Source organism: Gallus gallus, chromosome 8 (genome assembly GCF_016699485.2).
Source record: "Gallus gallus isolate bGalGal1 chromosome 8, bGalGal1.mat.broiler.GRCg7b, whole genome shotgun sequence".
Lineage (NCBI taxonomy): Eukaryota > Metazoa > Chordata > Aves > Galliformes > Phasianidae > Gallus > Gallus gallus.
Window position 1 is genome coordinate 4,793,563 of NC_052539.1, and position 27,005 is coordinate 4,820,567.

A 27,005-nucleotide genomic window follows, 5' to 3' on the forward strand; every position below is an offset into this window, starting at 1 on the left:
ACAGTGTTCAGGCAAGGCATTCTGGTCCTGAACTCTTGCAGAATATTTTATACATGCACAAGAACTACAGTGGGGCTAAATCTTTACCATTTCTATTCCTCTTTCGAATACATGTGTCAAAATAAATTTTTCTTCTCTAGCTAATTTTCCAGCATCTTTCTCTTCACATTCTCAATGTACCTTTGTTACTGAAGATGGTAACCTCAAAATGGAAGGAAACTCATTACAATAGGAATCTGCAGAACATAAAATTTTATACAGAGTTCTGTACACCCTTAACATGGTGAAAAGCAGTTCAGTAACAGTTATTCTGGTCAGTAAACCAGTTAAGCTTCTTGTCACAATCTTCAGAAATTCCCACCCTCTTTAATACTCCAAATCTGTGTTGCCTGTAACTCCCACCATATTTTTAAATTGATCTATATAGCTAAGACCACAATCCCTCCTCTATATTAGATGCTATATCATATTTGTCTTTAAGACAATGTAAGACAAGTTCCCACTGTGACAGCTAGAGTCAGGGATGCCAAATGCCCACAGATTACCACTCTCCATCATCAATTAAGAAAACTTTACTCCTGCGTATAAAAAGGTAGAGAAATTTGCTCCTTCACAAGCCCTGGTCCGGTCCAGTTCATTACCATGCAGCCTCTTCTGCCCTTTCTCTCTGCTTATGTGGTTGTTGCTGATGACATGCTAATTTCTCTAAGCAGAAACCATCTCCATCCTGTATCTAAAGCAATGCTTGTTACATAAGAGAAGCAACTGTGAAAATCACACCAACAACCAGACAATGCTGGCTAATTAAGGGTCAGCTTCAGCCCTCTGCTTTAGACCACATTCATTATTTAAAAATAAAAAATGATGAGCTAAATTAGAAAAGATTAGAAAAGCCTCATCAGCATACCTAATTTTATGTATATGACTTTCATCGTTACAGAATTAATCTAAGTAAGGAAGTTAACTTTCACCTGTCATATTACACCAGATTAAGCCAAATGTTTTCAGTTGCTCTTGGTTCTTCATTTCCAAAAAACAACTACACAATCCCTTTCAAAAGCAGGTATTTAGTCAAGAAGTCTCAATACACTATCAAAACCACAGTTAAGGAGCTATTTTTAATCCAAAGCTAAGTGCATACTAGAGAGTTTTGTCCCTGTAGCTAGCTGGATATGTGGCATAAAAAACATTTCCTAACCAAGGTGAATCCAGTAAATTAATCATGTAGCCATACCATGAGCCAAAGACAAGTTTCTCTTAAGAGAAGGCATTTTTCCTGCAGAGTATTTATTCGTATTTGCAAAAGAAAATTTGTTATTACTCTGCCTCACCAGAATATTTTTGATATACACACAAATATACATTTAGGTACGCTTGCAAAGGAAGCACAAGCTGTTTTAAGCAGTACTATAAAACAAGACCTGTAAACATGGTAATTTAAGTTTTGGCCAAATGAAAGCATCAGTGCATTGATCCCAAGACAGCAAGGTCTCTCAGTGGAATAGACGGTTACTTTGAAATGGAAGAAACACGCAAGTCCTGTAACTTATCAAGTCTTAAGCTGGGAGAAATATCACTGGCTTCTGAAACAAAAGTTATTCTTCTGGGAAGATGAAGGCACTCCTGCAGTTGCACCTAGGCTGAAGATTCAAAGCAGTTAAATAAGGTGAATAAAGAAAGATAGCTTACAAATGTTTCATTTGAAAATAATGAACTATATATATGCACATAGTGTTGAAATGCACATCTATAATTTTAAAAGGTTACAAGCTAAAATCTGGAAATATGAAGGTCGCATGCTTACAGCAACATTAATACTAAAAATAAACTGAAACCACTTATGTGATTGAATGAGGACAGCCTGAAACTGTTTGCTTTTCTAAGCAGAGAAGTTTGATATGCTAACAGAAGCAAGCACAGTGGCAAAAACGGGCAACCTAGTCACTGCAGTTTTACTATGGAAATCCATTTGGTGCCTCAGAGCATGCTAAGCTACAACTTACATCCCAGCTACCTAAACATGGAGTAAATCTGTCCTGACACTGAGAAGTCAGTTGCACACTGAATTAAAGAGAAGATCATCTTCTCTTGGTTACACAGCACCAGGTGATTCGACAGTTCTTCATCCAATGCTTTCACAGCTGATTTTCCCAAATGTAAAATGCAGTAATTTCTGTCTCTGGTATTGCAAATCTCTGAAAATGTAGCTCAAGTCATCTTCAAAAACACATCAGTTAAAGCTTACCAGCATCATACTTGAAACACAAGATACACAACACAATTCTGCACTATAATTTAACCATTAATCAAGATGTTATCAGATACAGGAAAACAATACGATGATACAAAGCTTCTCCCTCTAATACATGTGCAATCTGTAATAGACTAGTTCGTTACTGTTTAGTTAGAATGTTATGTAATGGCTGAGGTATTTGTAATAAAAACAGTCTATTTCTGTTAGCCTGTTCTTCATAGACATAGAAGCTGTCTTCATCTGAATTTTATTAGGACTTAATCTTCCTCTGCTCTTTATGCTTTTTTTATTTTTTAAGACTTCTGTCCACCCCATTTGCATGTCACAAAAACACATGCACACTGTATTATCTCCCTCCACCTCCTCACACTGATCTCAGCATTTCTTTTTACAACTGCTTTCACCCATGGAAAGATTCCATGAGGTTTTGTGAAACCAAGTCCTGAAAAAAAAAAAGCAACACCAACAACCCACAAATGAGGGCATGAAACTGAGCGAAGAAAAAATTCACTACTGAAGATGAACAACTGGTTCTACCAGTAAAATACCACTTGCGGTCCCGTCATTACAGGCCCAGCATCCATCCCCAGCTAGTGGAAAGGTGCTGCGTTTTCAGGGCGGAGGTTTTTTTTCCCCTCTTCAAATCCTTCATTACTATAATTGGCCTCTGTCCCATTCTTCCTTCAGTGACTATGGAGGAACATCTGTCTTCTTCACTCCCACCCCCAATGAATCACAGAATCACAGAATGGCCTGGGTTGAAAAGGACCACAATGATCATCAAATTTCAACCCCCCTGCTATGTGCAGGGTCACCAACCAGCAGACCAGGCTGCCCAGAGCCACATCCAGCCTGGCCCTGAATGCCTCCAGGGATGGGGCATCCACAGCCTCCTTGGGCAACCTGTTCCAGTGCGTCACCACCCTCTGAGTGAAAAACTCCCTCCTAATATCCAAACTAAACCTCCCCTGCCTCAGTTTAAGACCGTTCCCCCTTGTCCTATCACCATCTAAAATGTACTATACAAGGGTTTGCTCCCCTGCAAGAGCACACTGTGCATGGGTTTAATCCTCCTGAGAGAGCTACCTTGTCTGTCTCCACATCTAAGCCTCTTATCCACATCACCCTTGTATGGTATTTAGACTGTTTTTCACCCTCTCTCCACTTTCACATCACTCCCACAGCTGACTAGGGAAATACTCCAGAATAAGGGGCTCGCACTTTGTAACCCAGGGCACCTGGCACAAGTCTACCCAACAACACATCCACTGCTTTGGCTTACATTCTTTCTTTTTATTAATCTAAGAAATCCCCTGAACAAGAGCTCTTTCATTATCTTTTGATGAAAGCATCATCTCTTCCCTGTTCTCTGTGGGTCATTTAACCTTCCCTAGCAGACTTGAGGATTTGAGAAAGAAAGACCTAAAGGAAGTGCATTCCATAGATCTGGACTATCAAACAAGGACTTCAGCAACAAGGAAATTACAGCTGTAAACAGATGCAACTATTTGTAAAGGTTTTCCTATAAAAAGCTAGGGCTCCAGTTATTAAGTCTAAACAAAAGTAAAGAAACTAGAGGTTGATATTAATAAAATATTTGCAGTAGTGAGGCTCACCAAGATGACTGTATATTGATTTACACACATATTACAAGCTATTACTTACCAAAGCAATACCTAATGTAGAAAATACGTATACAGTAAGGTGGTGTTCCAGGTAACAGGCAGACCCGCAGGCCACAGTCCTGGTGGCCATACACAAGCACTAGCCAAAGTCACTTCCCAATTCAGCTCACATTTTATTACCACACCTGCATCACAGCAGCCATAACCTCTCACACTGAGCCCAATAGTGAGTGACAAAATGCCTCTTCTTTGAACGCTAAGTCCAAAGAGCTCTCAAAACTTGAATGTTTCTTCGTCCCAAGGAAGACCTTGTGGAAGGATCCCAATATTAATAATGAGGAAAAATTCTCCGTGTTTTATGATTCAAAGGAATTTGAGAACCATTCATCTCCTGGCACACAGTACTATAAGGCCATCCTTTTGTTTTTTCCTGATGGACAGATGAGATCGTGTCCCATTTCCTCCCCCATTAAAATGCAGTTTCTTGCCCAAGCACAGCTCTTAAGGCTAGACAATGGGTAGGCCTGATATCCCACAGCACAAGAAACAAATCGATTAAAAAAAACCCACTCCTTCTGCTTGAAATAATGCTTATTTCTACTAGCACACTCAGTTGACTCCAGCAACCAAAGAGCGATACGGAAAAACAGCCCTTTTTCAATGAGAAAGGGTTCAAGACCTTTCACAGAAGGGCAAGCTTACAAAATGCATGCCCAAGACACAAAAGGGAAAGAAATAGCAAAGCAACACAGTGCTCCCTACAACTCCCAGCACCAGGCTCTCATGCGTGCTCCAATTCCCCCATAAAGAGGGCCTGAGCTGGAAACTAGCCCCAAAATTTCAATCCATACCTATGTGTGATGGCTCCCATTACGCTCACTGCAGACCACCTACCTGATTTTTAGCCGTGCCATCTAACCATGCTCACACCATGGTTGAATCACTAAACCCCCCACAAAGCCCTCTCCGCCCCACTCCTACAAACCTCACCCCTGAGAGCAGAAGCCACAAATCCTTCCCCAAAGGCGCTTCACTCACATCTAAGAGAAATAAGCCAGCAGCAGCCTTTTACTGTGCACCTCCAGAACTGTGGATGAATATTTCAGAGTTAGAAAACCAAACCGCAGTGCCCAGCGTGCCGCAGGAAAAAAAAAACCTCCCCCCGGGGGATCTCGGGAAGAAGAATCACTGCCACAAAGAGAGCACGAACGCCGAGGATCTCCCTAGAGAGGCACGGAGACGTTCAGAGAGAAAAGGAGAGAACAGAACTGAAATGAAAGTAGAAATGGAGAAAGGGGCGGGAAAGGGGAAAGAAGGATGAGAAACGGGGATCGGGAAGCGGCCCCCGCAGCCCAGCCCTGGGGCGAGGCCCGGCGCTGTGCCCGCTGCGGGGCGCGGCCGGCCGCAGACGGCGATGCGCTGCGTTGCGGCGCGGCCCAGCAGCGCGGGGCAGCCCGGCCCGCCGCAGGCCCAGCGCCGCGCCGCGCCGCCTCCCTCCTTCCTTTCCTTCCTTTCCGCTCTCCCTCCCTCCGCCCGGCCGCGGCCCCCGCAGGCTCCCCGCTCCCCGGCAGGCCGCGGGCCGCTCACCACCGCCGCCAGGCCCGGCGGAAGCCGCCCCCGCCCGAGGCCATGCGGCGCAGGCCGCTCGCCCGCTCCTCCCGGCGCCGGTGCCTCACCGCCGGCCGGCGAGGAGCCGCGGAGAGAAGGGAAGCGGTTGAGCTCACCTGGCGCGCAGCGCTGCGGGCCGGCGCTCCGGCCTCCCCCCGCTCCCCGGGGCTCCCGGACTCGGCGAGGCCGCTGCCGCTCCCGGCGCCGCGACGCCGCGCCTCAGCCGCTTCCACACAGGGGCCAAGATGGCGGGCGGCCAAGCCGGCGCCAACGACGTCTGACCTCACCGCGCCGCGCGCGCACCACCCCTCGCGCCGCCGCCCACGTGACCCCACGCCGTGCCGCAGTCCGGGAGGCGCGCGGAGCCCACCAGCGCCCCCTCGCGGTCGGAAGTGGCGACGCCCCAGCGGGAAGCGTGGTGTGCGCGGCCTCCGCTCTTCCGTGTGTCTCCGTGTGAGGGGTGGGCTGGCGCCGTGCTGTGCTGCAAAGCCGTGAGCCCACCTCACCCCTCCCGACCCCCATCGCCGATTAGTCAACACATTAGTAAAAAACATGGAACCCCGCCATGCATAGCACCGTTAGAGGCTCACTGTGGTTTATTTCCGGCTAGCCCCTCCCAGAAGCTTCCACACGAACACAACTACTTCCGCACCTGCTGTTCCCAAAACCGCCGTGCTGAGGAGGCCGGTGCCGTCCCCTTCAGCCTCATCCCAAACCTCCCCGCAGTCCCATCCCGCTGCATTACAACCACAGACAGAGGGGTTAGATCCCACACACCCTGGACCCACCAACACCTCCCCGTAGGCGCAGCATGCCACCATCCTCATCGGATCTCTTCTAGAATAGAAGTCCTGCCCGGGGAGCCCACCCCAGCTTGGGACATTTGGAGAGGAGGAACCCTACCACCAGCGCCATGGGCAGGGCGAGGAGGCCCAGCCAACGCCAGGAGTATGAGGAGGCACTGTCCTCCAACACCCGAGTTCTCAAGGGTTTCAAGACCCGCTGCCACTGCGTCAAGATGGCGGCCCCGGCCCCGCTCCACTGCCCCCGTCCCATCAGGCGGTACTGGTAGGACGTGCAGGGCCCGAAGAAGACAGCCAGGGCCAGCCGGGGGTTGGTCAGGAGCAGCCGCAGCACGCTGGGCTTCACACCGGCGCACGAAGCAATCTCACTGGTGTAACTAATGAAATTCAACCTCGAGTTCTGCTTCTCAGGCAGATTCCTTCCGTGGGGCATAGAATCAATACAGAAAATCAAATAGCATGTTCCCTCCCTGGTTCACGGCTCTGGGCTTGCAAGAGCCACCACATTGTGAGGGGCTCCCTCAGGCCGCCCTGCTGTAGGGTGACATGAAGGGACCTAAAGGCACCCAAGGAGCCTTTGTGCGGGGTTATCAGCAGCTGCCCTAGTGCAAGGAAGAGGCTCTGTCTCCATAACCTGCTTGTGGTCTCCGAAACACAACCCACAGAGTGGCCTGAGCTCGGAAACTGCCCCTAAACGTGGCTCCAGTGGGCTTTGGGGATGGGATGTTGTGGTGACCAGCCCACACTGCCCATTTCCTAGACTGGGGAGGGAGAAGCCACGAGATGGCACCCTCTGTCTAGAGGAAAACAAAGCTCCACGCTGAGGTGCTGTGAGAGAGGGTTGTGGAGGAGCCACAGAGGGACCTGCAGGCCACGGGTGCTGTGCTGCTCCCTCCCCACATTGCTCAGGGTTTGCTTCATCCCAGAGCTCAGCATGGATCAGCAGAAAGGGTTTGACAAGAGAGAGGATCGACTTTGGTCAGCTTGATTTGCTTATGAAAAGCAAAGGCATATCACACTATAGCCCAAGTACAGGAGCATCACACACCTTTTGACCGGCAGCTGTTTTTTCGAGACTTCAGCCATCATCTTGCTGCTGGGAGGAAGCTTGTATGCACCTGAGAAGAGTAAAGAGACCAGAGATCATGCACAGCACTATGAGCAGAGCAGTTAATAGTCCTTCAACCCATTCCATGCTCCCAGCACCTTCACCAAAAGCACTGAGCATGGTGATGCCCAGCATGGTGCCAAGAGCAGCAAGTTGACATGTCCCCCCTCCCCAGCGCCTCCCCTATCCCTGCAGCCCCACTCCCACCTGCAAAGACTCCTGTCACCCAGCGAGCCTGGATTTCTGATCCCACCATTACAGAGCCAGTCAGTTTGATCAAACCGATGACAGCTAGCGTTGGCCTTTCCAGCTGGGGTGGGAAGATGCATTTATAGAGGGTACTATTATTTTTGAGCGGGTTGCAAATCGACTCTTCAAGGAAGGAAAATGAAAAGTTGTAGCCCGTGGCAAAGATCACCACATCGATGTTCTCTTCAGTTGTTCCATCCTCAAAAACGGCTGAGGTTTCAGTGAACTCCTTCACATTTGACTTCAGCACAATGGTTCCAGAGAGCATGCAAAAGGGCAGCTCTTCATTGATAATGAAATTAAAATTGGAGCTTTCACATGGGAAAAAAAGAAGAAGAGAAATGTTAGCATCCAGGGGAGACGCAATATATCTTTTGAGGCCTTTCCTAAGAAAACGGTGCTCGGGAGGGAGGTGAGGGGTGTGTGCCCAGGGTTTGGATCTCTGCCCCCTGTGTCTTGATTAGCCATTGCAAACCACCTTGTTGTGGTGTTGATTTGCTACTATGACATGGACATCACTGAGTCTCCAGAACCCAGCGGGGCTGCACACAGGCACCAAGAGTGTGAAGCCACACTAAATACAGTGAAAAAAAAAAAAGTCCTCTCTGATGGTTTGCTATTCTGCAAATATCCTTTGAAATGAAGGACGATTTCACACTATTCGAAAATACCATCTAACCAAGAAAACAGAGCAAACACCTTTTAGCAGAAGCCAAGCCGTAGATCTCGTGGTTAAACCATGAATTCGTCTTCCAAATCCTGATCCTTTTCATGACGGCTGATGGGAGAAGCCATTCGAGAAAGTGATTAAAGCGCGTGGTGTTGAGCATGTCCCAGGGGAAGCCGTGGTTTGCCACCCGGCTGAACACCCACGTGCTGCTCCTGGCACTGAGAAACACCTGGCAGAGAAAGCAGGCCTGAGGGCCTCCTGCCCAGAAGCCTGACTTCCATTTTTGCCTGACGTAGCAAATCCCGACTCCTGTGCTTGGGAGCGAGGTACCAACAAAGGCAGTCGGTGTCCAGATGAACCAACCGGTTCGTGGTGGCTTTTGTAAAGCTCCCAGATAGTCCAAATTCTCCAGAAATCGCAAAGCTCATTCAATTGGCCTCAATTTAAGGCTTGTTTGTTGAGAAACTCAGTGGGCAAGTGAGAGGAGGAAACCCTTGGGGAGCAAAACTGTGTGTTTCTGTGGGTACTGACAGGTGAAGATAGAGCTGTACTTGCAAGATGGACAGAGAAGAAATCAAAGATGTGCAGCATGGCTACTAACAGCAGTGCAGTGGCCTCATGTTTCTGCTCAAGAAGGTGCTTCAGCATCTTCTGTGTGCTTGTAGACAGTTTTGGGGAGGTGTGTGGGGACAGGAGGAGCTCGGCTGTGTGTCAATAAAGTGGAAAAGCAGTGATGAAGCCTTGCTCAGAGAGTGAATGGTTGAAGGGAAGTGCTGAATGCCGGGAAAGGGTTGAGCAAGAACCATGAAGAGGAAATGGAAATGTGTCCCTGTGTTGGGTCTTGCTAACCTTGGCTTTGAGAGTAACCCTGGTTTTAACCTCCCTCCTGCTTGTCCCATGTCCCACCCACCATGATGCTGTACCTTTGCAGCCACGCGACTCATATCCACAGCAATATCACAGCCGGTGTTCCCAATGCCCACCACGAGGACCCGCTTTCCCTGGAAAGCAGCTGCATCTTTGTATTCCAGGCTGTGGAAATACTGACCTCTGAAGCGGGTCTCAATACCTGTGCAGAGAGTGAGGAACGTCTCCTATCACCACACATTAGCTCCAACTTCATGCCAAGCACTGGCCATGCTGCTTCCCCCCTCTTCTTGCAGCCAAACCCAGTGCTGCAAAGCCCACAGAACTCTCAGCTCCACTAGTAGTCATGATGCTTTCACCTTCTCCCACTTTCCTGAGTAACCTCATCATGGTCCTGCTCAGAAAATCCTCATGGAACAGCACTGTTGCATCTTCATGAGGTGCTTTATCCATTTCTGGATATGCTCACATCCATTTCCATGGATCACAGCTGCCCTGGCTGGTGAGCTTTGTGGAGCAGAGGGACAACCCCAGCCCACCCAACTGCAGGGGCAGGACTCACCTGGGAAAGAAGCCAAGGGCAGGTGGGGCTGCTGGAAGTTTCCTGCACAGACCATGACAGCATCAAAGACGTGTGACTCCTGGGTGCCCTCTGCCTCGGTGACCACATCCCACTGGCCTGAGGTGGCAAAATCCGGGCGCTTCCTCACACTGATAACTGTTGTCTTGAAAAGCCCAATAACATAACCATCCGAGAGTGTGCTTAGTTGCAGAAAGGTGCTGCTCACAAAGGGCCGGGCCTTCAGGTACCTTTCACATCTGAACTGCTAAGATAAACCTACACCTTCCCCCTGCGCGTGGCATAGGATGGGGGGCACAAGGCAGTCTATGCTCAGCCTCACTTAAAAGACAGAGCCAAAAAGGCTGCATTGAGAATGCCCAGAGTGTGCAGAGCTCGTGGGCTTTGCTCCCAACATTGTCCCATCCCACCCACGTGATGGCAGCTCCTGCAGCCCCTGAAGCCCTCCTGCTTTCGGTCCCAGCCCACCTTGAAGCGGATGTGCCTCAGGAGCTGGAAGTGCTGAGCATACATTCGGAAGTACTCCAAGAAGAGGTTGTGAGGGAGGAAAGAGGGGAAATCCTCCGGGAAGGGGAAGTCACTGAAGCAGGACATCTCCTTGGAGGTGTTGCTGATGACGGAGCGGTACACGCTGACCCTCCCGCGGTCTGCTTTGTCCTGTGAGAAGCGAGCAGGGCTGTTTTGGGAGCACAGGGGAAGGGGAAAACCGTGCAGAGCTCACTCACTGTAAAGCGCCACAGCCCCCCGATGTCCTCACTCCTCTCGAAGCACGTGGGCTCCAGCCCCTCATCCAGGCAGCACTTGGTGGCCACCAGCCCACTGGACCCAGCCCCGATGACAGCCACTCGGCGCACCATGGTGTCCTATGGGCAGCAAGGGGATGGAGAGTGACCAAGAAAGGAATGGGGAGTGCAGGGATCAGCAAAAACAGCACTTTTCCTCCCACCCCAATGGCTTGTTTTTGTGCTTTCGTATTTAATTTCCATTAAGTAGGAAAGAAAAAGGCTTTAGGAAACAAACTGCCGCGATGCCTGATGGGGTGGGGGCATGGAGAAGTGATTCAGAAGTTGTGCTGTGTTGTGAAAGTGCTGCTTGCATTACAAAACATGCAAGGCGAGAAACCCAGGTGAGGCAGAGTTCAGGGGAGGAAGTGCAAGCTGAGCTGTGTAAACTGAGCTACGCTGAAACCAGCATGGTCAGAGAAACGGAAAGAACGAGTCTGTGCAGACTCTGACTAGATAACAAGCATTTCTCCCTCAAAGTCTCAAGAAAGATTCATTTATAACTTGCTTTCAACCGATTTTATGTCGAAGATTAAGTTAAATAGGAGCTGGAGGATAGAGCAGAAATCCAGGGAAAAGCACTGGGGAGAAGCAAGGGACTCGAGTACACCTGCAGATGCTCCCATCCAGCTGCAGCTCTCCATACCACAGGGACAGACACAAACCCCATAGAGCAAAGCGAGTGTGCCTTTCAGCCAGTCACCACTCCACCTCCATAAAGCCCCCAAACTCACCCACCCCGATGCCAGTCCCGCTGGCCAGCTGTCTCGACAACACGCAAAATGCAGCCAGAAAGGAGTTCAGAGCAAACTTTCACTGTGCCTTTGCTGCTTAGGGCTCATCTGATCTTCTCTTGGAGCTCCTCCAAACATGGATTAAAGGGCAAGGTGGAATTCTGCCCGGCCCCACTCACAGGACTGCTGCACCACTGACCTTTATACCCACACTCACCCCACCGCCAGTGCTTGAATGCATACACAGCAAAGACAAGGACCTTAATCCCCAAGGCAGCACGCTTGCAGGGACTCCCACCCATGACACTGGGGTCATGTCTGTGCCTGGAGGACCCCTGCATCCTGCTCCGTCACTGGGCACCCCCGGGGCAATGGGCCACCAGGCTCCCTATGCCCGCCTGCTGGCCTGGGGGGTATTGGCTACTGCATGCTGTGCAGGAAAATCTCCACCAATGGAGGTGACCCACTGTCACTGGAGGAGGTGGTGGGGACTCACGTCTTGGTTGGCTGCAAGGTCCTGTCCCAGTGAGTGAAGACGTCCCCACATGCCTCCTTGGTTCAGGGCCCCGCTGCTGGCACCAGTAGGAAGTGCAGGGGTCAGAGAAGGTGGAGAAGGAAAGGCAGGGTTGGTCGGGAGCAGCGTGTTGGACTTGGTGCCAGTGAAAGAGGCAAGGCTTTCCATGTACACCCTACAGTCAGTTCTGAGGATTTTGTCAAAGGACAGCTCAAACCTTAATGAGTTGGAGGAATCCAGCATCAGCTGGGCTGGCAGAGGAGATGGAGGTCCATCTCTGCATCTGCACTGCTTGTTGTGTCCCAACAATTGGGTCACTCTTAGGAAAGGCACTGGTTGGGCTGCTTGTTTGCCCAAATCCTTCGCACTACAGCTTATGCAGAGTGATCCTGGCTCTGGTACACCTTCCTCACATGCAGCAGCCACCCATGAGTTGCACCTGAGCCTCCTCTGCACCCTGGTGGACCTTTTCCAAATGATCTTATTAAAACAGGTTTTTTTTTTGCTCTTGTTTGGTTGTGGTGGTTTATTTTTAACTAGTTTTGCCTTTGCTCTCCACAGAGACGTCACGTGCTGTGTGAGAAGGGCAGCAGCACCCTCTAGCTTCCCCTCAAACTCATTTCCACTGTACACTGCAGGAAGGCACAGTGACTCAGAAGGTTGCTTCCAGCTCACCTGCCCAGTAAAAGCACAGCTTCTCCCACCACAACATATAAATACATAAAATATGTTGAAATATATAATATATACAACATATAAAATAACCACATTGCACGGTTCTGTATTAGACAGCAATTATTCTGATCCATCCTCTATTTTCCTTTTCTACATCTTTCCTCCTATAGCGATCCAGGTGAAGCACAGATTAATATAACACACCCAATTTTGCCCCATTCGTTTCCCAGTAGTTCTCAGCCTTTCATCTGACCTCTTGGCAGTCTGCGAGCTCCACGCCGAGGCCTTCAGACAGCAGTTCGTGGTGACTCAGATCTCTGTGCTGGCAGATGAGATAATTTGTGAGTACAGCTTTTTTTTTTCTTTTTTAATTCTGCCGAATTAATTTGCATGTATTACCATTAATTTCTCTGCCATTTTGTCTCAGGATCATGGCAAATTCCCCAGCTCCCCAAGCAAGCTTCAGTCTCAACTACCTTGAATCAATGCATTCCCACCCTCAACACGCAAAATATCAGTGTCAGACCACAGGTTGCATCAGCTCAGCACAAGCAGATAAGTGGCTGGATGCATCTTGGGGGGTTTAACTTCTAGGGGAAAGGATGCATGGTCTCATTCTGCAATAGCAAATGAGGGATGCCTTTGCCCAGGAGGACAGGGGAGTCTCATTACTTGTATTTAGCTCAGCAGTGCTCGTTCTGCCAAAGCACGCTGAGATGAATTCACCTGCACCTTTTCCTCTCCTCTGATGTTCACTGGGGACAAACCACCTGTCCCTTAAGAAGCACCAAATTCTGCCAAGATGGATCCACCAGAGTTTCTTCAAGACTCATATATACGCACCTGAGCTTCCATATTCATCTCTGTGCACTGAGTTATTTGAGAGACGAGACGTGCCCAGCCTGAAAGCATTGTAGTACAGGGGAGCTCGTCTAGAAGACTACAGTATCAATAAGCTCCTCTTCAGGGCAGTTGTGGCAGACAGTTGAGTTGTCCTTCAACAGTACCTCCAGCACAGAATCATTATGGTTCAAAAAGACCGCTGAGATCTCTGAGTCCAACCCTAACCTGTCCCCACCGTGCCCACCGACTGTCCCTCAGTGCCACACCTCCACACTTCTTGAACATCTCCAAGGATGGTGACCGCACCACTTCCCTTGGCAGCCTGTGCCAGTGCCCAAACTCTCTTTCTGAAAACAAGTTTTTACTAATATCCAACCTGAACCTCCACTGGTACAATTTGAGACCGCCGTATTTCATCTTCCCCATTGGCGGTGGTACGTCCATGGCCACACAGCTGACCTCCACCCTGATGTTCCCTCCCGAACTGCCCATGCCAACCACAAAGACAGGATTCCCCTTAAATCCACTGAGCTGTTTGTACTGCTGGCTACGAATGCACCAGCCTTAATTACTTGAGCACTTGTGACTTTTACAGGGATACATTCTGCAGGAACAATCCATATGGCAAGAGAGAAGAGCTGCAATGGATGGCCAGTGGAGACTCAGGGAGGCCCAGCTCTCCATCCCATGCACACAGAATTGGTGTTTCCCTCCCAAACTGAGGTCTTTCATATCTCTGCACAGCAGGAAAACCTTTCACTCCCTTTACCTGGACTCTTAATTTACAAACTAGATGAACATTTAAAGCCATTTAAACTTCTCTCTCTCTTTTCTTTTTTTCCAATAAAGAAATCCATCCCCTTTCTGCGTGCCAGCCAGGCTGCTCATAAAGCCCTGCAGTTGCCCTGGAAACTCTCTTTATGAGTCTGCAGCTCAGGGACAAACCACTGCCAAATTTCTTGCAATCTTGTTTGAACTACCCCTCTTTATTGGCTTTGCAAATATTTGTGTCTAATCTTTGGAGCTCTGCCACAGCCTTTCTTAGGAAAACAGATTCAAATGTGCACGGGGCTGCTCCAGGCCCGTGCATCCTGTCTGCTGCCCCCAGGACAGATGCCACCAGCTTTGCTACTGCTGCAGCTGTAACACTGCAGCTTTAGAGATGTTTTGCTTCTGCCTCCCAAAGCCTTCCTGCTGGGGAAGTGCAAGACAGATGGATGGCTGCAGGGTTGCTGCAAGCCTCAGTTTGATCCCAGCATGGTCACCAGCCTGGTGGCACCGTGGCCAAATGGCACCAGCTCTTCCACCCTGGGACATGCTTCTAGCTGCTATGGGACAGTGGCACTTTGGGGAGACAGTGGCACACTGGGGGGCAAACAGTCAGCAGCAAGTAGCTTTCAGCAGAAAGGTGGGGTTGGACAAATTCCTATGTAACACCCCACTTCCTATGAACAATTTCAGCTTTCAGTAGAAACTTCAAAACTCTTGGCTTCCCAAGTTCTAAATGAAAACTGGACTTTGTCAGGTTAAAGAAAAAAACCACAAGCGTAGGCTGTTTATTTATTCACTACTTTTTTTTCCCCTTGCATGTCAGGAGTTAACTTGCATGACAAACATCTCAGCTATGCATGGCATTTCATTCCCTACCCTATAGCAGAGAAGCCAGAGATAACACCCAGGACCCCATGCCCCTGTTTGCCCCGTGGTGAGAGCTGCCACCTTCCTGTGCTCTCCCTATAGCAGCTAACCCCAAAAATATGTGGGGGGGTGGGGGGAGGGTGAGGGGGACAGGGAGTAAAGTGAACCCATGGATATGGCTGGCTATCCCCTTACCTCCCAGCACCACACTCCCTTCTGCAGGTGGAGCAGCCCCACCTCAATTTATAGGGAGCACAGGGGGCTACTGTGGGACTGGCTGTTCTCATGGTGGTTGCACAACCTGGGTTTGCTGTGGGAGGAGCGGTGGCACCTGGGACCTGGCAGCAGGCCACCTGGATGGTGGTGACCACCATGGATGATGGTCGAAGGGATGGTGGTGGTGGGAAGGACTGGTATGATCCAGAGGCATCCCAGGTTCATTCGGGTGGTGGTGCCCAGAAAACTTGGGGGCAGAGGAGGCTGTGAGCAGCTGCTGGTGGCAACGTGCCCCTATTTTTTAGAGCTGGATTTTAGCCCTGAAAAAAAATTGCTAAATTGCTTGTGCATTGAAGCAGGACGGATGCCCCCGGGGTCAAAAGGCAACTTTCCTGCTAAAAACACTAACAACAACAAAACCCACTACGCCAAGCAGGAGGGGCTGTTCTCCTGTTTACTCTGCGCTGGGAGCAGTAAAGAAGACCCCAAAGCAAGCAGCAGCCAACACCGGTGGCACATTTATGTTTCTTCTTATCAAAACCAGGTATGTTCAGTACCTTGAGCTCTCACAAGAGATACCACAGAGGAGACCCAAAGGATGTGCCAGGGCAGGCACGGGCTTGTGAGCACAAGTGCTTTAATCCAACACTCCTGGCAAAATTTAACCAGATTTAATAAGAAGTTCTATGTTTTTCATGTGTGCAGGCTGTGGACTTTGTCATGGTGAAGCCGTTGTCCTTGTTAAACCTGCTGCCTCCCATTGTGTCAGTGGGGGCAGGAAAGGAGCTGCCCTTAGCTTCTTGGGTTCGGAGGTTTCTATGTGTACAGTGAAGTGTTTCCATCAGACGATGACTTAAAAGTCTTCACAAGATCAGGCCTGGTGGATGCATGCTCTCTCCCTTGTTCACCATGGCTTTGTACCAGAACACAAAGCAGACCCCAACCACAAAGCACCTCCCTACCTCTACCACTACCACTGTCCTCAAGTGTTTTTGAGAATACCATCGACACGGTTGGTCACATTCCGTAAACACTGCCCCTCCTCCTGAGCTCGGTGTTTAAATGCTTTCAATTCCTACAATTACTCCAAGAGCACCTCAAGCACAGGTATGCTGTGCTTGACATTCCCAAACCCTGGCACAGAGACACAGCAGTGCTCCCCATCCTACAGGGATAAGCTCTTGCATCACCTCAGCTTCCACCCAGGAGCACTTGCTGTGTTGATTCCCAGAATGAAGTTCTGCATAAGGACAAAAACCTGAACACTAGGCAACCTGCTGCTCTCTGTGCACTCGAGTAGAGTCATAGAATCACCAAGTTTGGAAAAGACTTCTAACACCACTAAAGTCCAACCCAACTCCACCATGCCCACTGCCCACATCCCACAGAGCCACATCTCCATGGCTCTTGAGCACCTCCAGGGACCTCACCACCTCCCTGGGCAGCCTGCTGTAAATCTCCACAGCAGAGCCAAGCTATTTGCATTTGGAGACATTCAAAGACATTTTGCAATATCACCTTTCCATCAGTTTAAATGTCAGCTTCCTTAAATTGATAGAGGAGCTCAAGGCTTTGCTTGCTAATTGGCTGGAGGAGATGCTGGGCACTCACAGGTGGTCCTAGTGCCGTAGGGCTGCACTGGATGGTGGCTAGAAAAGAGCATGGGCCCTCTGGTTTGTTGCACACAAAGTGGATCTGGAAACAGCATCAGAGGTGAGCTGGCAATGCCTTCTCCTGAGGTTGTTTTGACCCAAGTCCCACCCAGGACAGTAGAATCCTCAGTTTGGCCATCTCACGTCTTCTTTCGCTAAAGCAACGCTGGCTCTGCTGTGCTTCCTTATAGCAGTGCAGTTCTTACCCTTGCTGGAAGGTTCCCATAGGTTTGGTTTTTGTGTTTTTTTTTCAGTCTGGAAGGAATACTGCCCAGCTGTTGGGTTGCTTTCTGCAGCTTTAGGGCAGAATTCTAGGAGGTACCTGAGGTTGGGCCCACCAGCACCAGGTGTTCCTGCTGCAGGCTGCTGCAGCCTAGCCAGCTCCAGACACACCATCTGTCCCCCAGGGTACAGTTCCCTGTCTCCCAGCCCTCCTGCAACCCTCTGCCCAGCTCCCAGCCCCATCCACCCCCTCCTTACACCAGCCTCCAAGTCTCTTCCTTCAGTTTTTATGTGTGCTCTCAAGGCATAACCCCACCTCACCCAATGAAGGAGAAATCCACCCATCCTACAGCAGGAGGCACACAACAACTGTTGCTGGTTGCATCTCGAAAGCCTTTGAACCAGGCAAGGGTAAGCCAGGCTGAGCCTGCTGGACTTCAGACCTGTCTGGACACAGGCTTTTAAATCTGTTTGCTATGAGCAAACCCGAGCAGAGAGTAGATAACAGGTCGGGCAGGACTGGAGCCAAGACTCCTCTCTTCTGTCCGAGGGATCAGCTACACTGTACTATGCACTCAAAATCAGCTAGAGAGTGGGATCTGGCCATGGTCCTCATGATCATAGTATCATAGAATCACCGAGGTTGGAAAAAACCCACAGGATCACCCAGTCCAACCATCCACCCACCACCAACTGTTCTCACTAAACCATGTCCTTCAACACAATATCCAAATGTTCCTTGAACACCTCCAGGGTTGGTGACTCCACCACCTCCCTGGGAAGCCCATTCCAGTGCCTAAACTACCAGTCCATCTTTTTGTTCATCAAGTGTGCATTAAGATCTTTTATACCAGGCTTCACCTTTGAGGAAAGCTTTGTGCCCATGGACGTGTTGTAACCAACTCTTACTTTCTAGGTACAGCAATAAGGAAAGAAGTAAGGGCTGTCTGAAATCCACACCTGAATGGCTACTTCTGTTTTTATTATCCATAGCGGTTAGTTCAAGCATTTTGCTATTAACACTCAAGTTAGAGTTATTTCCCACACCAAGCCTGATGCCTGGCTCAGCTTGCAGCCCATAGGATGTATTGATCACAAAATGCAATAACATTCATGATGGTAAATGAAGAGTAAAAACACTTTTCCTCTTATCTGAAATGAGAAGCGTATCCACATTTCATCTGGGACAGGATTGATTTTTTCCTTCACAGTATCTGGTGTGATGCTTTTGTGTTTTGGCTTTAGGAGGAAACCAGCACTGATAACTCAGCGATGTTTTAGCTGTTGCTGAGCAGTGCTGCGCAGAGCCAAGGACATTTCTGTTCTCAGCTTCTTGCTGTCCTGACACGGAGGGGCTGGGGGGGCACAAGGAGGAGGGAAGGGATGGAACCAGGACAGTTGACCTTAAATAGCCAAAGGAATAACCCATACTATATGGCATCATGCAAGGCTGGGCATGGGTTGGTGGGGGTGGGGGGGAGGGGGGGAGAAATTTCTTGTGCCCCATTTGTTTTACTTATATATATATAACATAACAAAGCATTTACTGAACAGGCAAACATGTTAGCTCCATTTCTCCACTATAGAAGACTGTAGAAAGGTGGAATTGAAGACACGTAGCAATGCATCACACACTGAACACATGTTTAGAGATAAAATCACCAGCTGACACTTTTATACTTTGTCATAGCCATAGCTGAGAGAGGTCCCAGATTCACAAGGCACCAAGGTTACATCAATTTACATTGCTGTATATTATATATAGGGGAGCTCTTGATGAATTGATGAAGCAGCACAGACAGTGCTCAGCAGAAAGCATCCCGCACACAGAGCCACTCGGTAAGCCTGCAGCCCTCCCCATCCCCCTACTAGTAGAGCACAGTGAGGAGGAGGAGGAGGGGGATGAGGAGCATCCCCAGCACCAGCAGGCTGGGGAGTGTACTGGTGGCAGGGGGGGCTTCACGGGTCCTCGTGGGCTTCAGCGTCCGGTCCCACTGGGTGAAGATGGCTTTCCTGGCCCCACTCCACTTCCCTGGTCCCGTCAGGCGGAACTGGTAGGGGGTGCAGGGGCCGAAGAAGACCTTCAGGGCCAGTAGTGGGTCTGTCAGCAGAAGCTTGAGCACGTTGGGCTTCGCACCGATGGCTGAGGTCAGCTCATTCATGTAGGTGATATAATCGGTCTGCAGCGTGTTGCTTGTCCCGAACCTTTGAGAGAGAGGGTAGAAGAAGAGAGGGACTGCTTTAGATCTCCTTATTTCTCTCGACATGACATCATCTTGTGTTCTTGCTGCTTGAGGGGACCCTGTAGCAGCAGCCAGGATGGGCAGGGAGGAAATCCTCCTTAAATTCAGACACATTCAGTGCAGGGTCAAAATAGCACGAGGATTTGGCAGAGAACACAGACAGCTTTCTGTGCTTGGCAGCCATCTTTTCCCATGACATTAATGCAAGGGACAGGAAATCTGCTCCCCCACAGAGCCTTGAGAAGGGGATGATGTGCCCCTTGTCAGCCTGGGGAAGGTGGCACCTGTCCCTGCTGTCCCCTAAAACTGGGGAGCGGTGCTGGACTGGGGCATGGCCACACATCACTGCTGCTGGTGGTGGTGAGGGGATCTGGCTCCCACAGCAGCGCTGTGCTTTGGAACTTCCTGCAACGCAACAGTTTCTAAAAACAACAGAAAACATTGCTTGGGCCAGATTCAGCTTTGACCGTCCTCATATTGGCAAAGTATTGCTTCACTATAATGTGAGATACGAGCAAAGAGGGGTAAACAAGACCTCTGTGTACTTTATGAAACAAAAAAATGTTACTGAAGAATGAGAATGAGGGAATGTTCAGTTTTTGCTGGGGCCTCAATTTCTGTGTTTTTTCCAGACCAATAACACTCTACAAATGCTGCAAAGCAGCATTTTCAGACAGGAAATCTTACCATCACAGATTTTCTGCACAGATTTGCCCAATTCAACCACCCTGGGGCGGGTGGAAACCTGAGAACTGACACCAAGGAAGCTGGGTACGACCTTCCTGTGTTGGTCCCATTGGGTTTGCTCATCTGGGTCATGAACGGAGCAGTTCAGAATGGTCTCCTTGCTAGGAGCTTGCCCCTGCTGCAGCCCTCCCCATGCCCACATCCAGCCCACCCAGGCTGAGAAGACAGCAAGGTTTTTCCTCCTCCTTCCTGGGCAGCGTCCCATGAACTGCACCTACCATCTGATCTTACTCCTCTTCTTCTCCTCTATGTCCTCCAGCATCTCGTTGACTGAGGGGAGAGTGCAGAGCCCTGGAAAGAACAGGAGGAGTGTTGGCAAAGGGTGATGATGCCCAGGAGATCCCTCCTGCAGCAGGTGGGGTCTGTAGGGGTCAGTTGAATCCTTGGGCACTTCTCTTCCCTTGAGCTTGGATCAAACTTGGGCATCAGGGTTGTGATAAAACAGATCCCCCTGTCCTTTAGGATGTGTGGCGATGCCCAGATAGCTGCCCCACCACAGGGACCTCACTGACATCTACGGGTGGTTGATAAGTGACCTATTCTCCATGGCACAAGGCAGCCCATCCCGGGGAGAACCTGTTGCTGGTATTTCCAGCACTCATGTGCTGCCCTCATTTTTAGTTGGAATCTGTGTAATTGCTGATGGGAAATGCTACTTCCCATTTAGGGACCTTAGCTCATTCACCTACCCTGAAACACCTTGACTGCCCAGCGGCACTGGACATCTGCTGTCGGGATGGCGGATCCAAAGGACTGGACCAATCCAATGACTGCCATGGTTGGCTTCTCCAACTTAGGAGGAACAATGCATTTGTAGAGGGTAGCCTCGTTGTTCTTGCTTTCGATGATGGATTCATCCTCCATGAAAGGAAAGGAGTGAGAGTAACCAGTGGCAAAGATAACCGCATCGAGGTCGTCCTGCACAGTCCCATCTTGAAACAAGACTGATGTTTCTCTGAATTCCTTCACGTTTGGCTTTATCAGCACCACACCACAGGTGATGCGGCTCAGGATGTCATCATTCAACACCGGTTCCCTGCGGGATGATCTGCAAGGAAAAAGCCTAAGTTGGCTGCTGCTGCTGGCCCTGTACAGGCTTGATACCACCCTGCCTGGGACCAGCACTTCTGGCTTTGGGAACAGATAGCCTCATGCTTACCCATCCACCGGCATTAGGCCAAAATCCTCATGTTTGTACTGCTGGTTCATGCTCCTGACATAGAGCCAGTCACTGACTGCCTTGGGGAGAAAGTTGTCCAGCCACGTCCAGAAGCGGGTGATGAGCAGCATGTCCCAGGGGTAGCCGAAGTTCCAGACACGGCTCATCACCCAGGAGCCTCTTCGGGAGCTCAGGTAAACCTGAGGGGGGATGGTGAGGCAGGGTTGAGCCACCCTCGTGGCGGCCATCAGCTCCAACCAGCCCTGGTTCAGGTCCCCATACCTGCGAGGCCACGGTGCTGAGCTCCACAGCAATGTCACAGCCGGAGTTGCCCAAGCCAACCACCAGCACCTTCTTCCCTCTGAACTTTTCTGGCTCCTTGTAGTCCCGGCTGTGTAAGTAGCAACCTTTAAACTTCTCTATCCCTGGGAGCAGGAAGACAGAAAGGGATGTAAGTCATCAGTAAAGAAGTGTGGCTGCGTTAACCTTGGCTGCTCCCATTCCTGCAGGTGCTGCTGGAGCATGTCTGGGAGTTGCTCACAGCAGAGGGATGCTGCAAACCTGTAGATGGGTTTTTGTCTCTGGATTCATTCAATATTTAAACAGAGGGGAGCCCCAGCATGAGAGAACAGGATAACTTTGTGTGGTATTTGTGTGCCTTAAAGATACAACTCAGCATCATCACCCTGAGACACCAGACCAGCCACGTTCCATCCGCTTGGTGTGTCTTTGTGCCTTTGCGCCAGCAAGTGATGGAAAAGCAACTTAAATTTCTAAAACAGAAGGTGATGAAGGACACAATGGGAGTTTTCCCAGCCAGTCAGTGTCCCAAGACCATACCTCCTCCAAACAGACCCCCAGCACCAAATACTTCTTATCATAGGAAGTTTTCCCACTGCTGATCCTGTAAGCAGGAGCAAAGTTTGCGCACAGCATTTGCACTAGAAACCATGGAAAAAATGCCAAAAGAAGTGCTTTACGAAACCCTTTAGTGAAGAAACTTCTACTAAATGGAAACACTGCAATAATTTTTCCAGGAAATATTAGCATTGCCTCCAGTAAGAATGTCCCTGCTTTGACATGGTTTGGATACAGTCTTTTGTCTTAAATAAAAGTTTTGATTTCCTGAGCAGAGCTCACCCCTAAAACCAATCTTTGATGCTGAAAAAAAAAACCAAAACCCAACATTTGAATGTAAAGTGCACACCTGGCTGTGTGACGGCTGAATCACGTTCATATAGCTTACCTGGGAAGTGGGCAAGGGGGAGGTTTGGGTAGACATGGTGCCCAGTGCAAACCATAACAGCATCAAAAACCGCTGCCTCTTCCTTCCCGTCACTCCGTGTAACCACCTCCCACTGCCCCGTAGCACTGAAGTCAGGGCGCTTCCTTATCTTGGTGACTGTAGTCTTAAAGGAAAGGGATAAAGGTTTGGGAAGTGCTCCGGGTACCCCACTGCAGCCAGGCAGGCTCTGTCCTTTTCCCCACCAGAGACAAGGTCACAGACTTGGCAATTATTTTGGATAGAGAAAACCCACTGGTGTCCTCCCATTCCACGTGATTTTCCACCCTCAGAAGCAATGGTTTCCCCGTGATGACTGATCATTTGACACTACCCAACCAGCAGCTGGTGAGACCCAATTTAACAAAACCAACAAGACTTTCCCTCAGGATGTCTGCCGCAGGATTTTCTCTGAGACACAGCAGCAAAGTCCATCCCTCCTACCTTGAAGCGGATGTGCCGGAGGAGGTCAAAATGCTGTGCGTAGTCACGGATGTACTTATGGAGCCGTGCGTTGTGTATGTAGTTGGGGTAGTCATCAGGGAAGGGGAAGTCGGGGTAGCACATCATCTCCTTGCAGGAATTGGTGAAGACAGTGCGGTAGATGCTAGCTCTGCCTTCCTCTGGCTTTTCCTGGAGGAAGAGAGCTTCGGTTAGAGGGGTCACAGTCATGGGTACCCCAGGAAGTCATAAGCCACAGGCAAGAAGATGCTGAGCCAATCTGGAGATAACCTCACCCAATGTCATGACTTTGGGTCAGGAGAACTGACCCAAGAACACGACTAGGAGAACCTCAGTTCTGGGGACCTGAACCACAATGTCTGGCTCTCAGAGCAATGTCTTCACTTGCAACCCAGTTCCTCCCATGCTTTCTATGCCCTCCTTGTCTGGCCAGGTAATTCCCAGCCCGTCCTTCCACTCAGCTTCACCAACCAAGCCCAGAAAAAGGGGCACTGAGCACCCCAGAGGGTCATCACCAGCCCACTGCTTACCTTCCACATGTGCTCACAGGCTTTGTGGGCTCATCCTGAAGAGCCATACACAGTACATCCCTGTAATAACCTCAGAGTCCTCTACTTGGCATAATGTCTTCTACATTTACCACTGTAGAAAGATCAGTTCTGTTGTTGTCTGGGCTTAACCTTGGGCACACACACAGCTGTTATTTTCAACTTCAAGCCTCGCTTCTTATAAACATCACTTGCAGAGCTCAAAGTGATATTTTTCTCAGCTTAGCTGGAGCACACAGGGGACATTGCAGGCTTATTGCTCTCAGGGGAACAAAATCCAGGCACCATCAGCAGCTGAGATAAATACTTTGTGAAACTGCCCTAAATCTGCTCTCCATGCATCTGGTGTGCTGGCCAACAAGCTTGTGACACAGAGAGGGTCACATCCCTGCCAAAATCTCACATGTCCCGCGTACAAGATGATCCAGCATTGTTGTCTGGACACCAGGACATTCAAAGCAGCTGTTGGCTTTTCTGGCTGGGATTTATGTCCCCAGCTTTACCCAGCTGCTATTAGGGGATGGACGCACCTGCAGCAAGGGAACAGCAAATTTTGGGTAGCCACCTCGCTGCAGGTTCACCTGCTCAGTAGGCAGAAAGGGGCAGGTGTGCATTTACCACACCTTTAACTAGCCAAAGGGGTAATTAATAAAACAACCTATCACCCAAGCAGAACTGCCAGGAAACTTTGACTTTTCTGCTGCTAAAATTTGCTTAAAAATACACCCAAGGGAGCTCGAAGCAAACTGGAGAACAGAAAGTTATTTGCATCAGAACAAAACAAAACAAAACAAAAAAAACAAAACAAAAAAAAAAAAAAAGAAAGAAAGAAAGAAAAAGGAAGAAAACCCCACCAAACTCTAAGTGTTTTATTACATTCTTGTCAAAATAAGAGTCTCGCTGGGGCTGGAGGTGTCAGTGTTCTAGCTGATCCTAGAATCAGCAAGCCCAGATCAGTGTCTTGCTGAAATCACTCTGTGCAGCTTTTTTACGTTCCAAAAATATTCTGGGTTAAAAATTAAACCAACTCCTCAGGTTTCTAGTGGTAGAATCTGTGGGCAACCCCAGGCAACCCCAGAGGAACACCCCAAAGCCATCAACTGCAGTAGCCAAGTGACGCCTATGAGTGCGAATGTGCCCCGAGGGGCCGTGAGGAGGGCATTCCCCAGGCACTTACGAGCTGGTTAGCCATCACCCAGAGCTAACCCGATGTCTTTACCCTTCTTATCATGAATTTTAACACAGTCAGTTTCTCCATTTGAGCGGCTCTCGCAGCCACCGCCCCCCCAGATTCTCCCCTAGCCCCAGATTGCCAGAAGACCACGCAGACCAAACCCCTCACCGTGTAGCGCCAGAGCCCCCCGATGTCCTCGCTCTGCTCAAAACAGGTGGGCTCCAGTCCCTCTTCCAGGCAGCACTTGGTGGCCGCCAACCCGCTGATGCCCGCGCCCACCACAGCCACGCGTCGCACCATGGTGTCCTGTGGTGGGAGAGCAGCCGTCATGGCGCCATGTTGCGCTCCTAGGCCCAGTCTGGCCCCATGCAACACCTGGGGCTTTTTCATCTGTCCTCGCTTACCTGTGCAGCCTGTGGTGCCTCAGAGCTTGGAGTGGAAGCTGTGGGAGGAGAGGATCTGCGGCGTCGAGGCGTTTCCTGCCAAGAGCAAAGCTTTTATCTGGCACGGCATGGGAGGCAGGGCCAGAGCCCTGCAGCAGTTTGGATGGCTGCCTTCTGCTGGGTGGACTTTAGCAGTCCCACAGCTGCAACGTGAGGAGCTGCGGGCTCAGAGCTCCTGAGTTAGGAAATCGGTGCTTCGGGCTGGAATTATTTCCAAGCGAGAGGTCAAGGACAACAAGCAGCTGCCCCCAGCACCTCTGCAAAGCAGTGTGGCAATGCTTGAGTCACTGAGACCAGACGAGGCTCTGGCGAGGCTGCTTATCGAGTTCTGTGTTCAGTTCTGGGTCCCTCACTACAAAAAAGTCATCAAGGCCCTGGACTGTGTCCAGAGAAGGGCAGCAGGGCTGTGTGGAGTCTGGAGCACAAGCATGATGGGCAGTGGCTGAGGGAATGGGATGGGGCAGTGTGGAGAAGAGGAGCTCAGGGGATGCCTTATTGCTTTCTCCAACTGCCTGAAAGGAGGCTGTGGTGATGTGGGGGTTGGCCTCTGCTCCCGGGTAACAGCAACAGGATAGGAAGTGATGGTCTCAGGTTGTGTCAGGGGAGGTTCAGGTTGGATATTAGAAAATACCTTCTCAGAAATGGTGATGGTGCATTAGAACAGGCAGCTCAGAGAGGTGGTGTGTGGTTCTACGATTTCCCATTGCCTCAAATTTGCCTCATTTCTAATAAATGGATCAAATGTTCTTCAGAGGACATCTCTGCAAAAGGACAAAACACAGGCAAGCACAGAGAAGTCTGTTTGCAAGCCCAAATCCAGCTCTGTTCTCTCCATCTTTGCCTCACTGCAAGTCCATCCATCAATTCCTGGCCTCCACTTGAAGTAAAATAGAATGCAGAATGCCAGCAAAATGGTTGAGCAACCAACCAATTGAACAGAAAAAAAGAAATAATTAATTTTTCCGCTGTCTGACAAATTGGTTTGGGTTTCAAGGGGACGGTTATGGAGTCACGATTAAGTGGACTTAATGCACATAACGTGCCAAGCTGGCTTTTTGGATTCCCAGCCCGGAAGAGATGTGGCTTTTCCTCATGACTCCAGAAGGACGCAGCTTGGAAGCGGATGACTTCTTCAAGTTAAGCTATTTGTTAGAAAAAGATGCTTGGGACCAAGGAGATGATGGCAGGGCCTGCCCCATGCCTGGCATGAGGACGGCAGAGGAAGGGCAGCAGGAGTCAATCATTACCCAGTGACACAGCTGCCAAGCATCAGGAACAAAAAGGTCAAGGACCTCTTGACTCATCATTTCCCCACTGCCACTGTCCTAAAAACAGAGATTGTGGATATTTTCTTCCGTTTTTTCTCTCTAGAAAGGGAAAACAAAGAGAAGGAAAAGGCTGCAGATATGGGAAGGCAGAGGAAGAGAGAGAAGCTGAGGTGTGCAGAAGTCAGTAAAAACGTAATAAAAATCTTGACATTTCTAGTGGCACCAAAGGTAGCTCTGCCCAACATCTGCAGGCTCCTACCTGATTTTTTAACAAGTGCTGCAGGAAAGAAGCAGCACAGAGGAGCTCTCAACCTCCAGAAGAGCAACAGCAGAAGGGGAAAAAGCGGTCTCACTTACAGGAACCTACTTTTCCAGCCCAAAGCTCTCTTTCACTAACAGTGTGCAGCTCAGGCTGGAAGTGGATTTGAGCAGGCACCGTGCTGTAGCTGAGGTGTGAAAGCCGAAGGATGAACATGATCAGATGGGCAGGTCAGAAAGGATGCTTTATGCCCATTGGGGAGCTGCTGGGGAGCACAAAACCCATTGAAACCACAAAGGCATGGATGGGCTCCTAGTGCTGTTGGCAGCAAGAGATGAGCAAAGCTTCCAGAGGCACCGCGGCTGCCTTGCAGGGCCCCT

General features: G+C 49.8%; 3 protein-coding genes across 37 annotated transcripts in view; all 3 read right to left on the bottom strand.

Annotated features, from left to right (window-relative positions):
- PRRC2C (proline rich coiled-coil 2C) overlaps nucleotides 1-5,766 on the bottom strand; it is a 66,943-nt gene extending 61,177 nt beyond the window's left edge. For 29 of the 31 annotated variants that reach the window (XM_046944341.1, XM_046944363.1, XM_046944364.1 and 26 more), the window contains exon 1: nucleotides 5,604-5,766. The gene's annotated coding sequence lies outside the window, so the exon portion shown is untranslated. Of the gene's footprint in view, nucleotides 1-4,917 lie in introns of all 31 variants that reach the window. The other 2 variants (XM_046944340.1, NM_001396996.1) reach the window with 2 other exon arrangements.
- Nucleotides 5,767-6,065: 299 nt separating this feature from the next.
- FMO4 (flavin containing monooxygenase 4) lies at nucleotides 6,066-12,252 on the bottom strand. 4 transcript variants are annotated; one of them, XM_025153055.3, is made up of 9 exons: nucleotides 11,777-12,252; nucleotides 10,490-10,627; nucleotides 10,233-10,421; nucleotides 9,747-9,909; nucleotides 9,241-9,386; nucleotides 8,347-8,546; nucleotides 7,606-7,958; nucleotides 7,339-7,408; nucleotides 6,066-6,709 (listed from the first exon to the last, which is right to left on the bottom strand). In XM_025153055.3, exons 1-9 carry the CDS (start codon nucleotides 12,035-12,037, stop codon nucleotides 6,325-6,327), a joined length of 1,905 nt encoding a protein of 634 aa, XP_025008823.3. In that variant the 5' UTR covers nucleotides 12,038-12,252; the 3' UTR covers nucleotides 6,066-6,324. The 4 variants fall into 4 exon arrangements, with proteins under 4 accessions (XP_025008823.3, XP_001233924.4, NP_001376566.2 ...); XM_001233923.7 differs by lacking the exon at nucleotides 11,777-12,252 and adding an exon at nucleotides 11,285-11,397; NM_001389637.2 differs by lacking the exon at nucleotides 11,777-12,252 and adding an exon at nucleotides 11,281-11,397.
- A 5,749-nt stretch (nucleotides 12,253-18,001) lies between these two features.
- On the bottom strand, nucleotides 18,002-25,124 carry FMO3 (flavin containing monooxygenase 3). Of its 2 annotated transcripts, NM_204579.2 has the most exons (9): nucleotides 25,060-25,124; nucleotides 24,824-24,961; nucleotides 22,916-23,104; nucleotides 22,436-22,598; nucleotides 21,472-21,614; nucleotides 21,190-21,389; nucleotides 20,720-21,078; nucleotides 20,249-20,321; nucleotides 18,002-19,245 (listed from the first exon to the last, which is right to left on the bottom strand). In NM_204579.2, the coding sequence occupies exons 2-9, from the start codon at nucleotides 24,953-24,955 to the stop codon at nucleotides 18,909-18,911; spliced, it is 1,596 nt and encodes a 531-aa protein (NP_989910.2). In that variant the 5' UTR covers nucleotides 24,956-24,961; nucleotides 25,060-25,124; the 3' UTR covers nucleotides 18,002-18,908. The 2 variants fall into 2 exon arrangements, with proteins under 2 accessions (NP_989910.2, XP_046800206.1); XM_046944250.1 differs by lacking the exon at nucleotides 25,060-25,124 and having other exon boundaries at nucleotides 23,464-24,962.
- Nucleotides 25,125-27,005: the final 1,881 nt, after the last annotated feature.

Bases quoted from the DNA above. Each gene is read 5' to 3' on its own strand.
- FMO4 (XM_025153055.3), bottom strand. From the start codon at position 12,037: ATGCTGGATTCCTCCAACTCATTAAGGTTTGAGCTGTCCTTTGACAAA. The intron at 9,387-9,746 runs GTGAGTCCTGCC...CTCTCTGCACAG, and splicing joins GCCCTTGGCTTCTTTCCCAG to GTATTGAGACCCGCTTCAGA. The intron at 7,959-8,346 runs GTGTTTGCTCTG...CCCATGTGAAAG, and splicing joins GGCTTGGCTTCTGCTAAAAG to CTCCAATTTTAATTTCATTA.
- FMO3 (NM_204579.2), bottom strand. From the start codon at position 24,955: ATGGTGCGACGCGTGGCTGTGGTGGGCGCGGGCATCAGCGGGTTGGCG. The intron at 23,105-24,823 runs GTGAGGGGTTTG...CTCTTCCTCCAG, and splicing joins GGGGGCTCTGGCGCTACACG to GAAAAGCCAGAGGAAGGCAG. The intron at 20,322-20,719 runs GTAGGTGAATGA...TGTTCTTTCCAG, and splicing joins GGCAGTCAAGGTGTTTCAGG to GGCTCTGCACTCTCCCCTCA.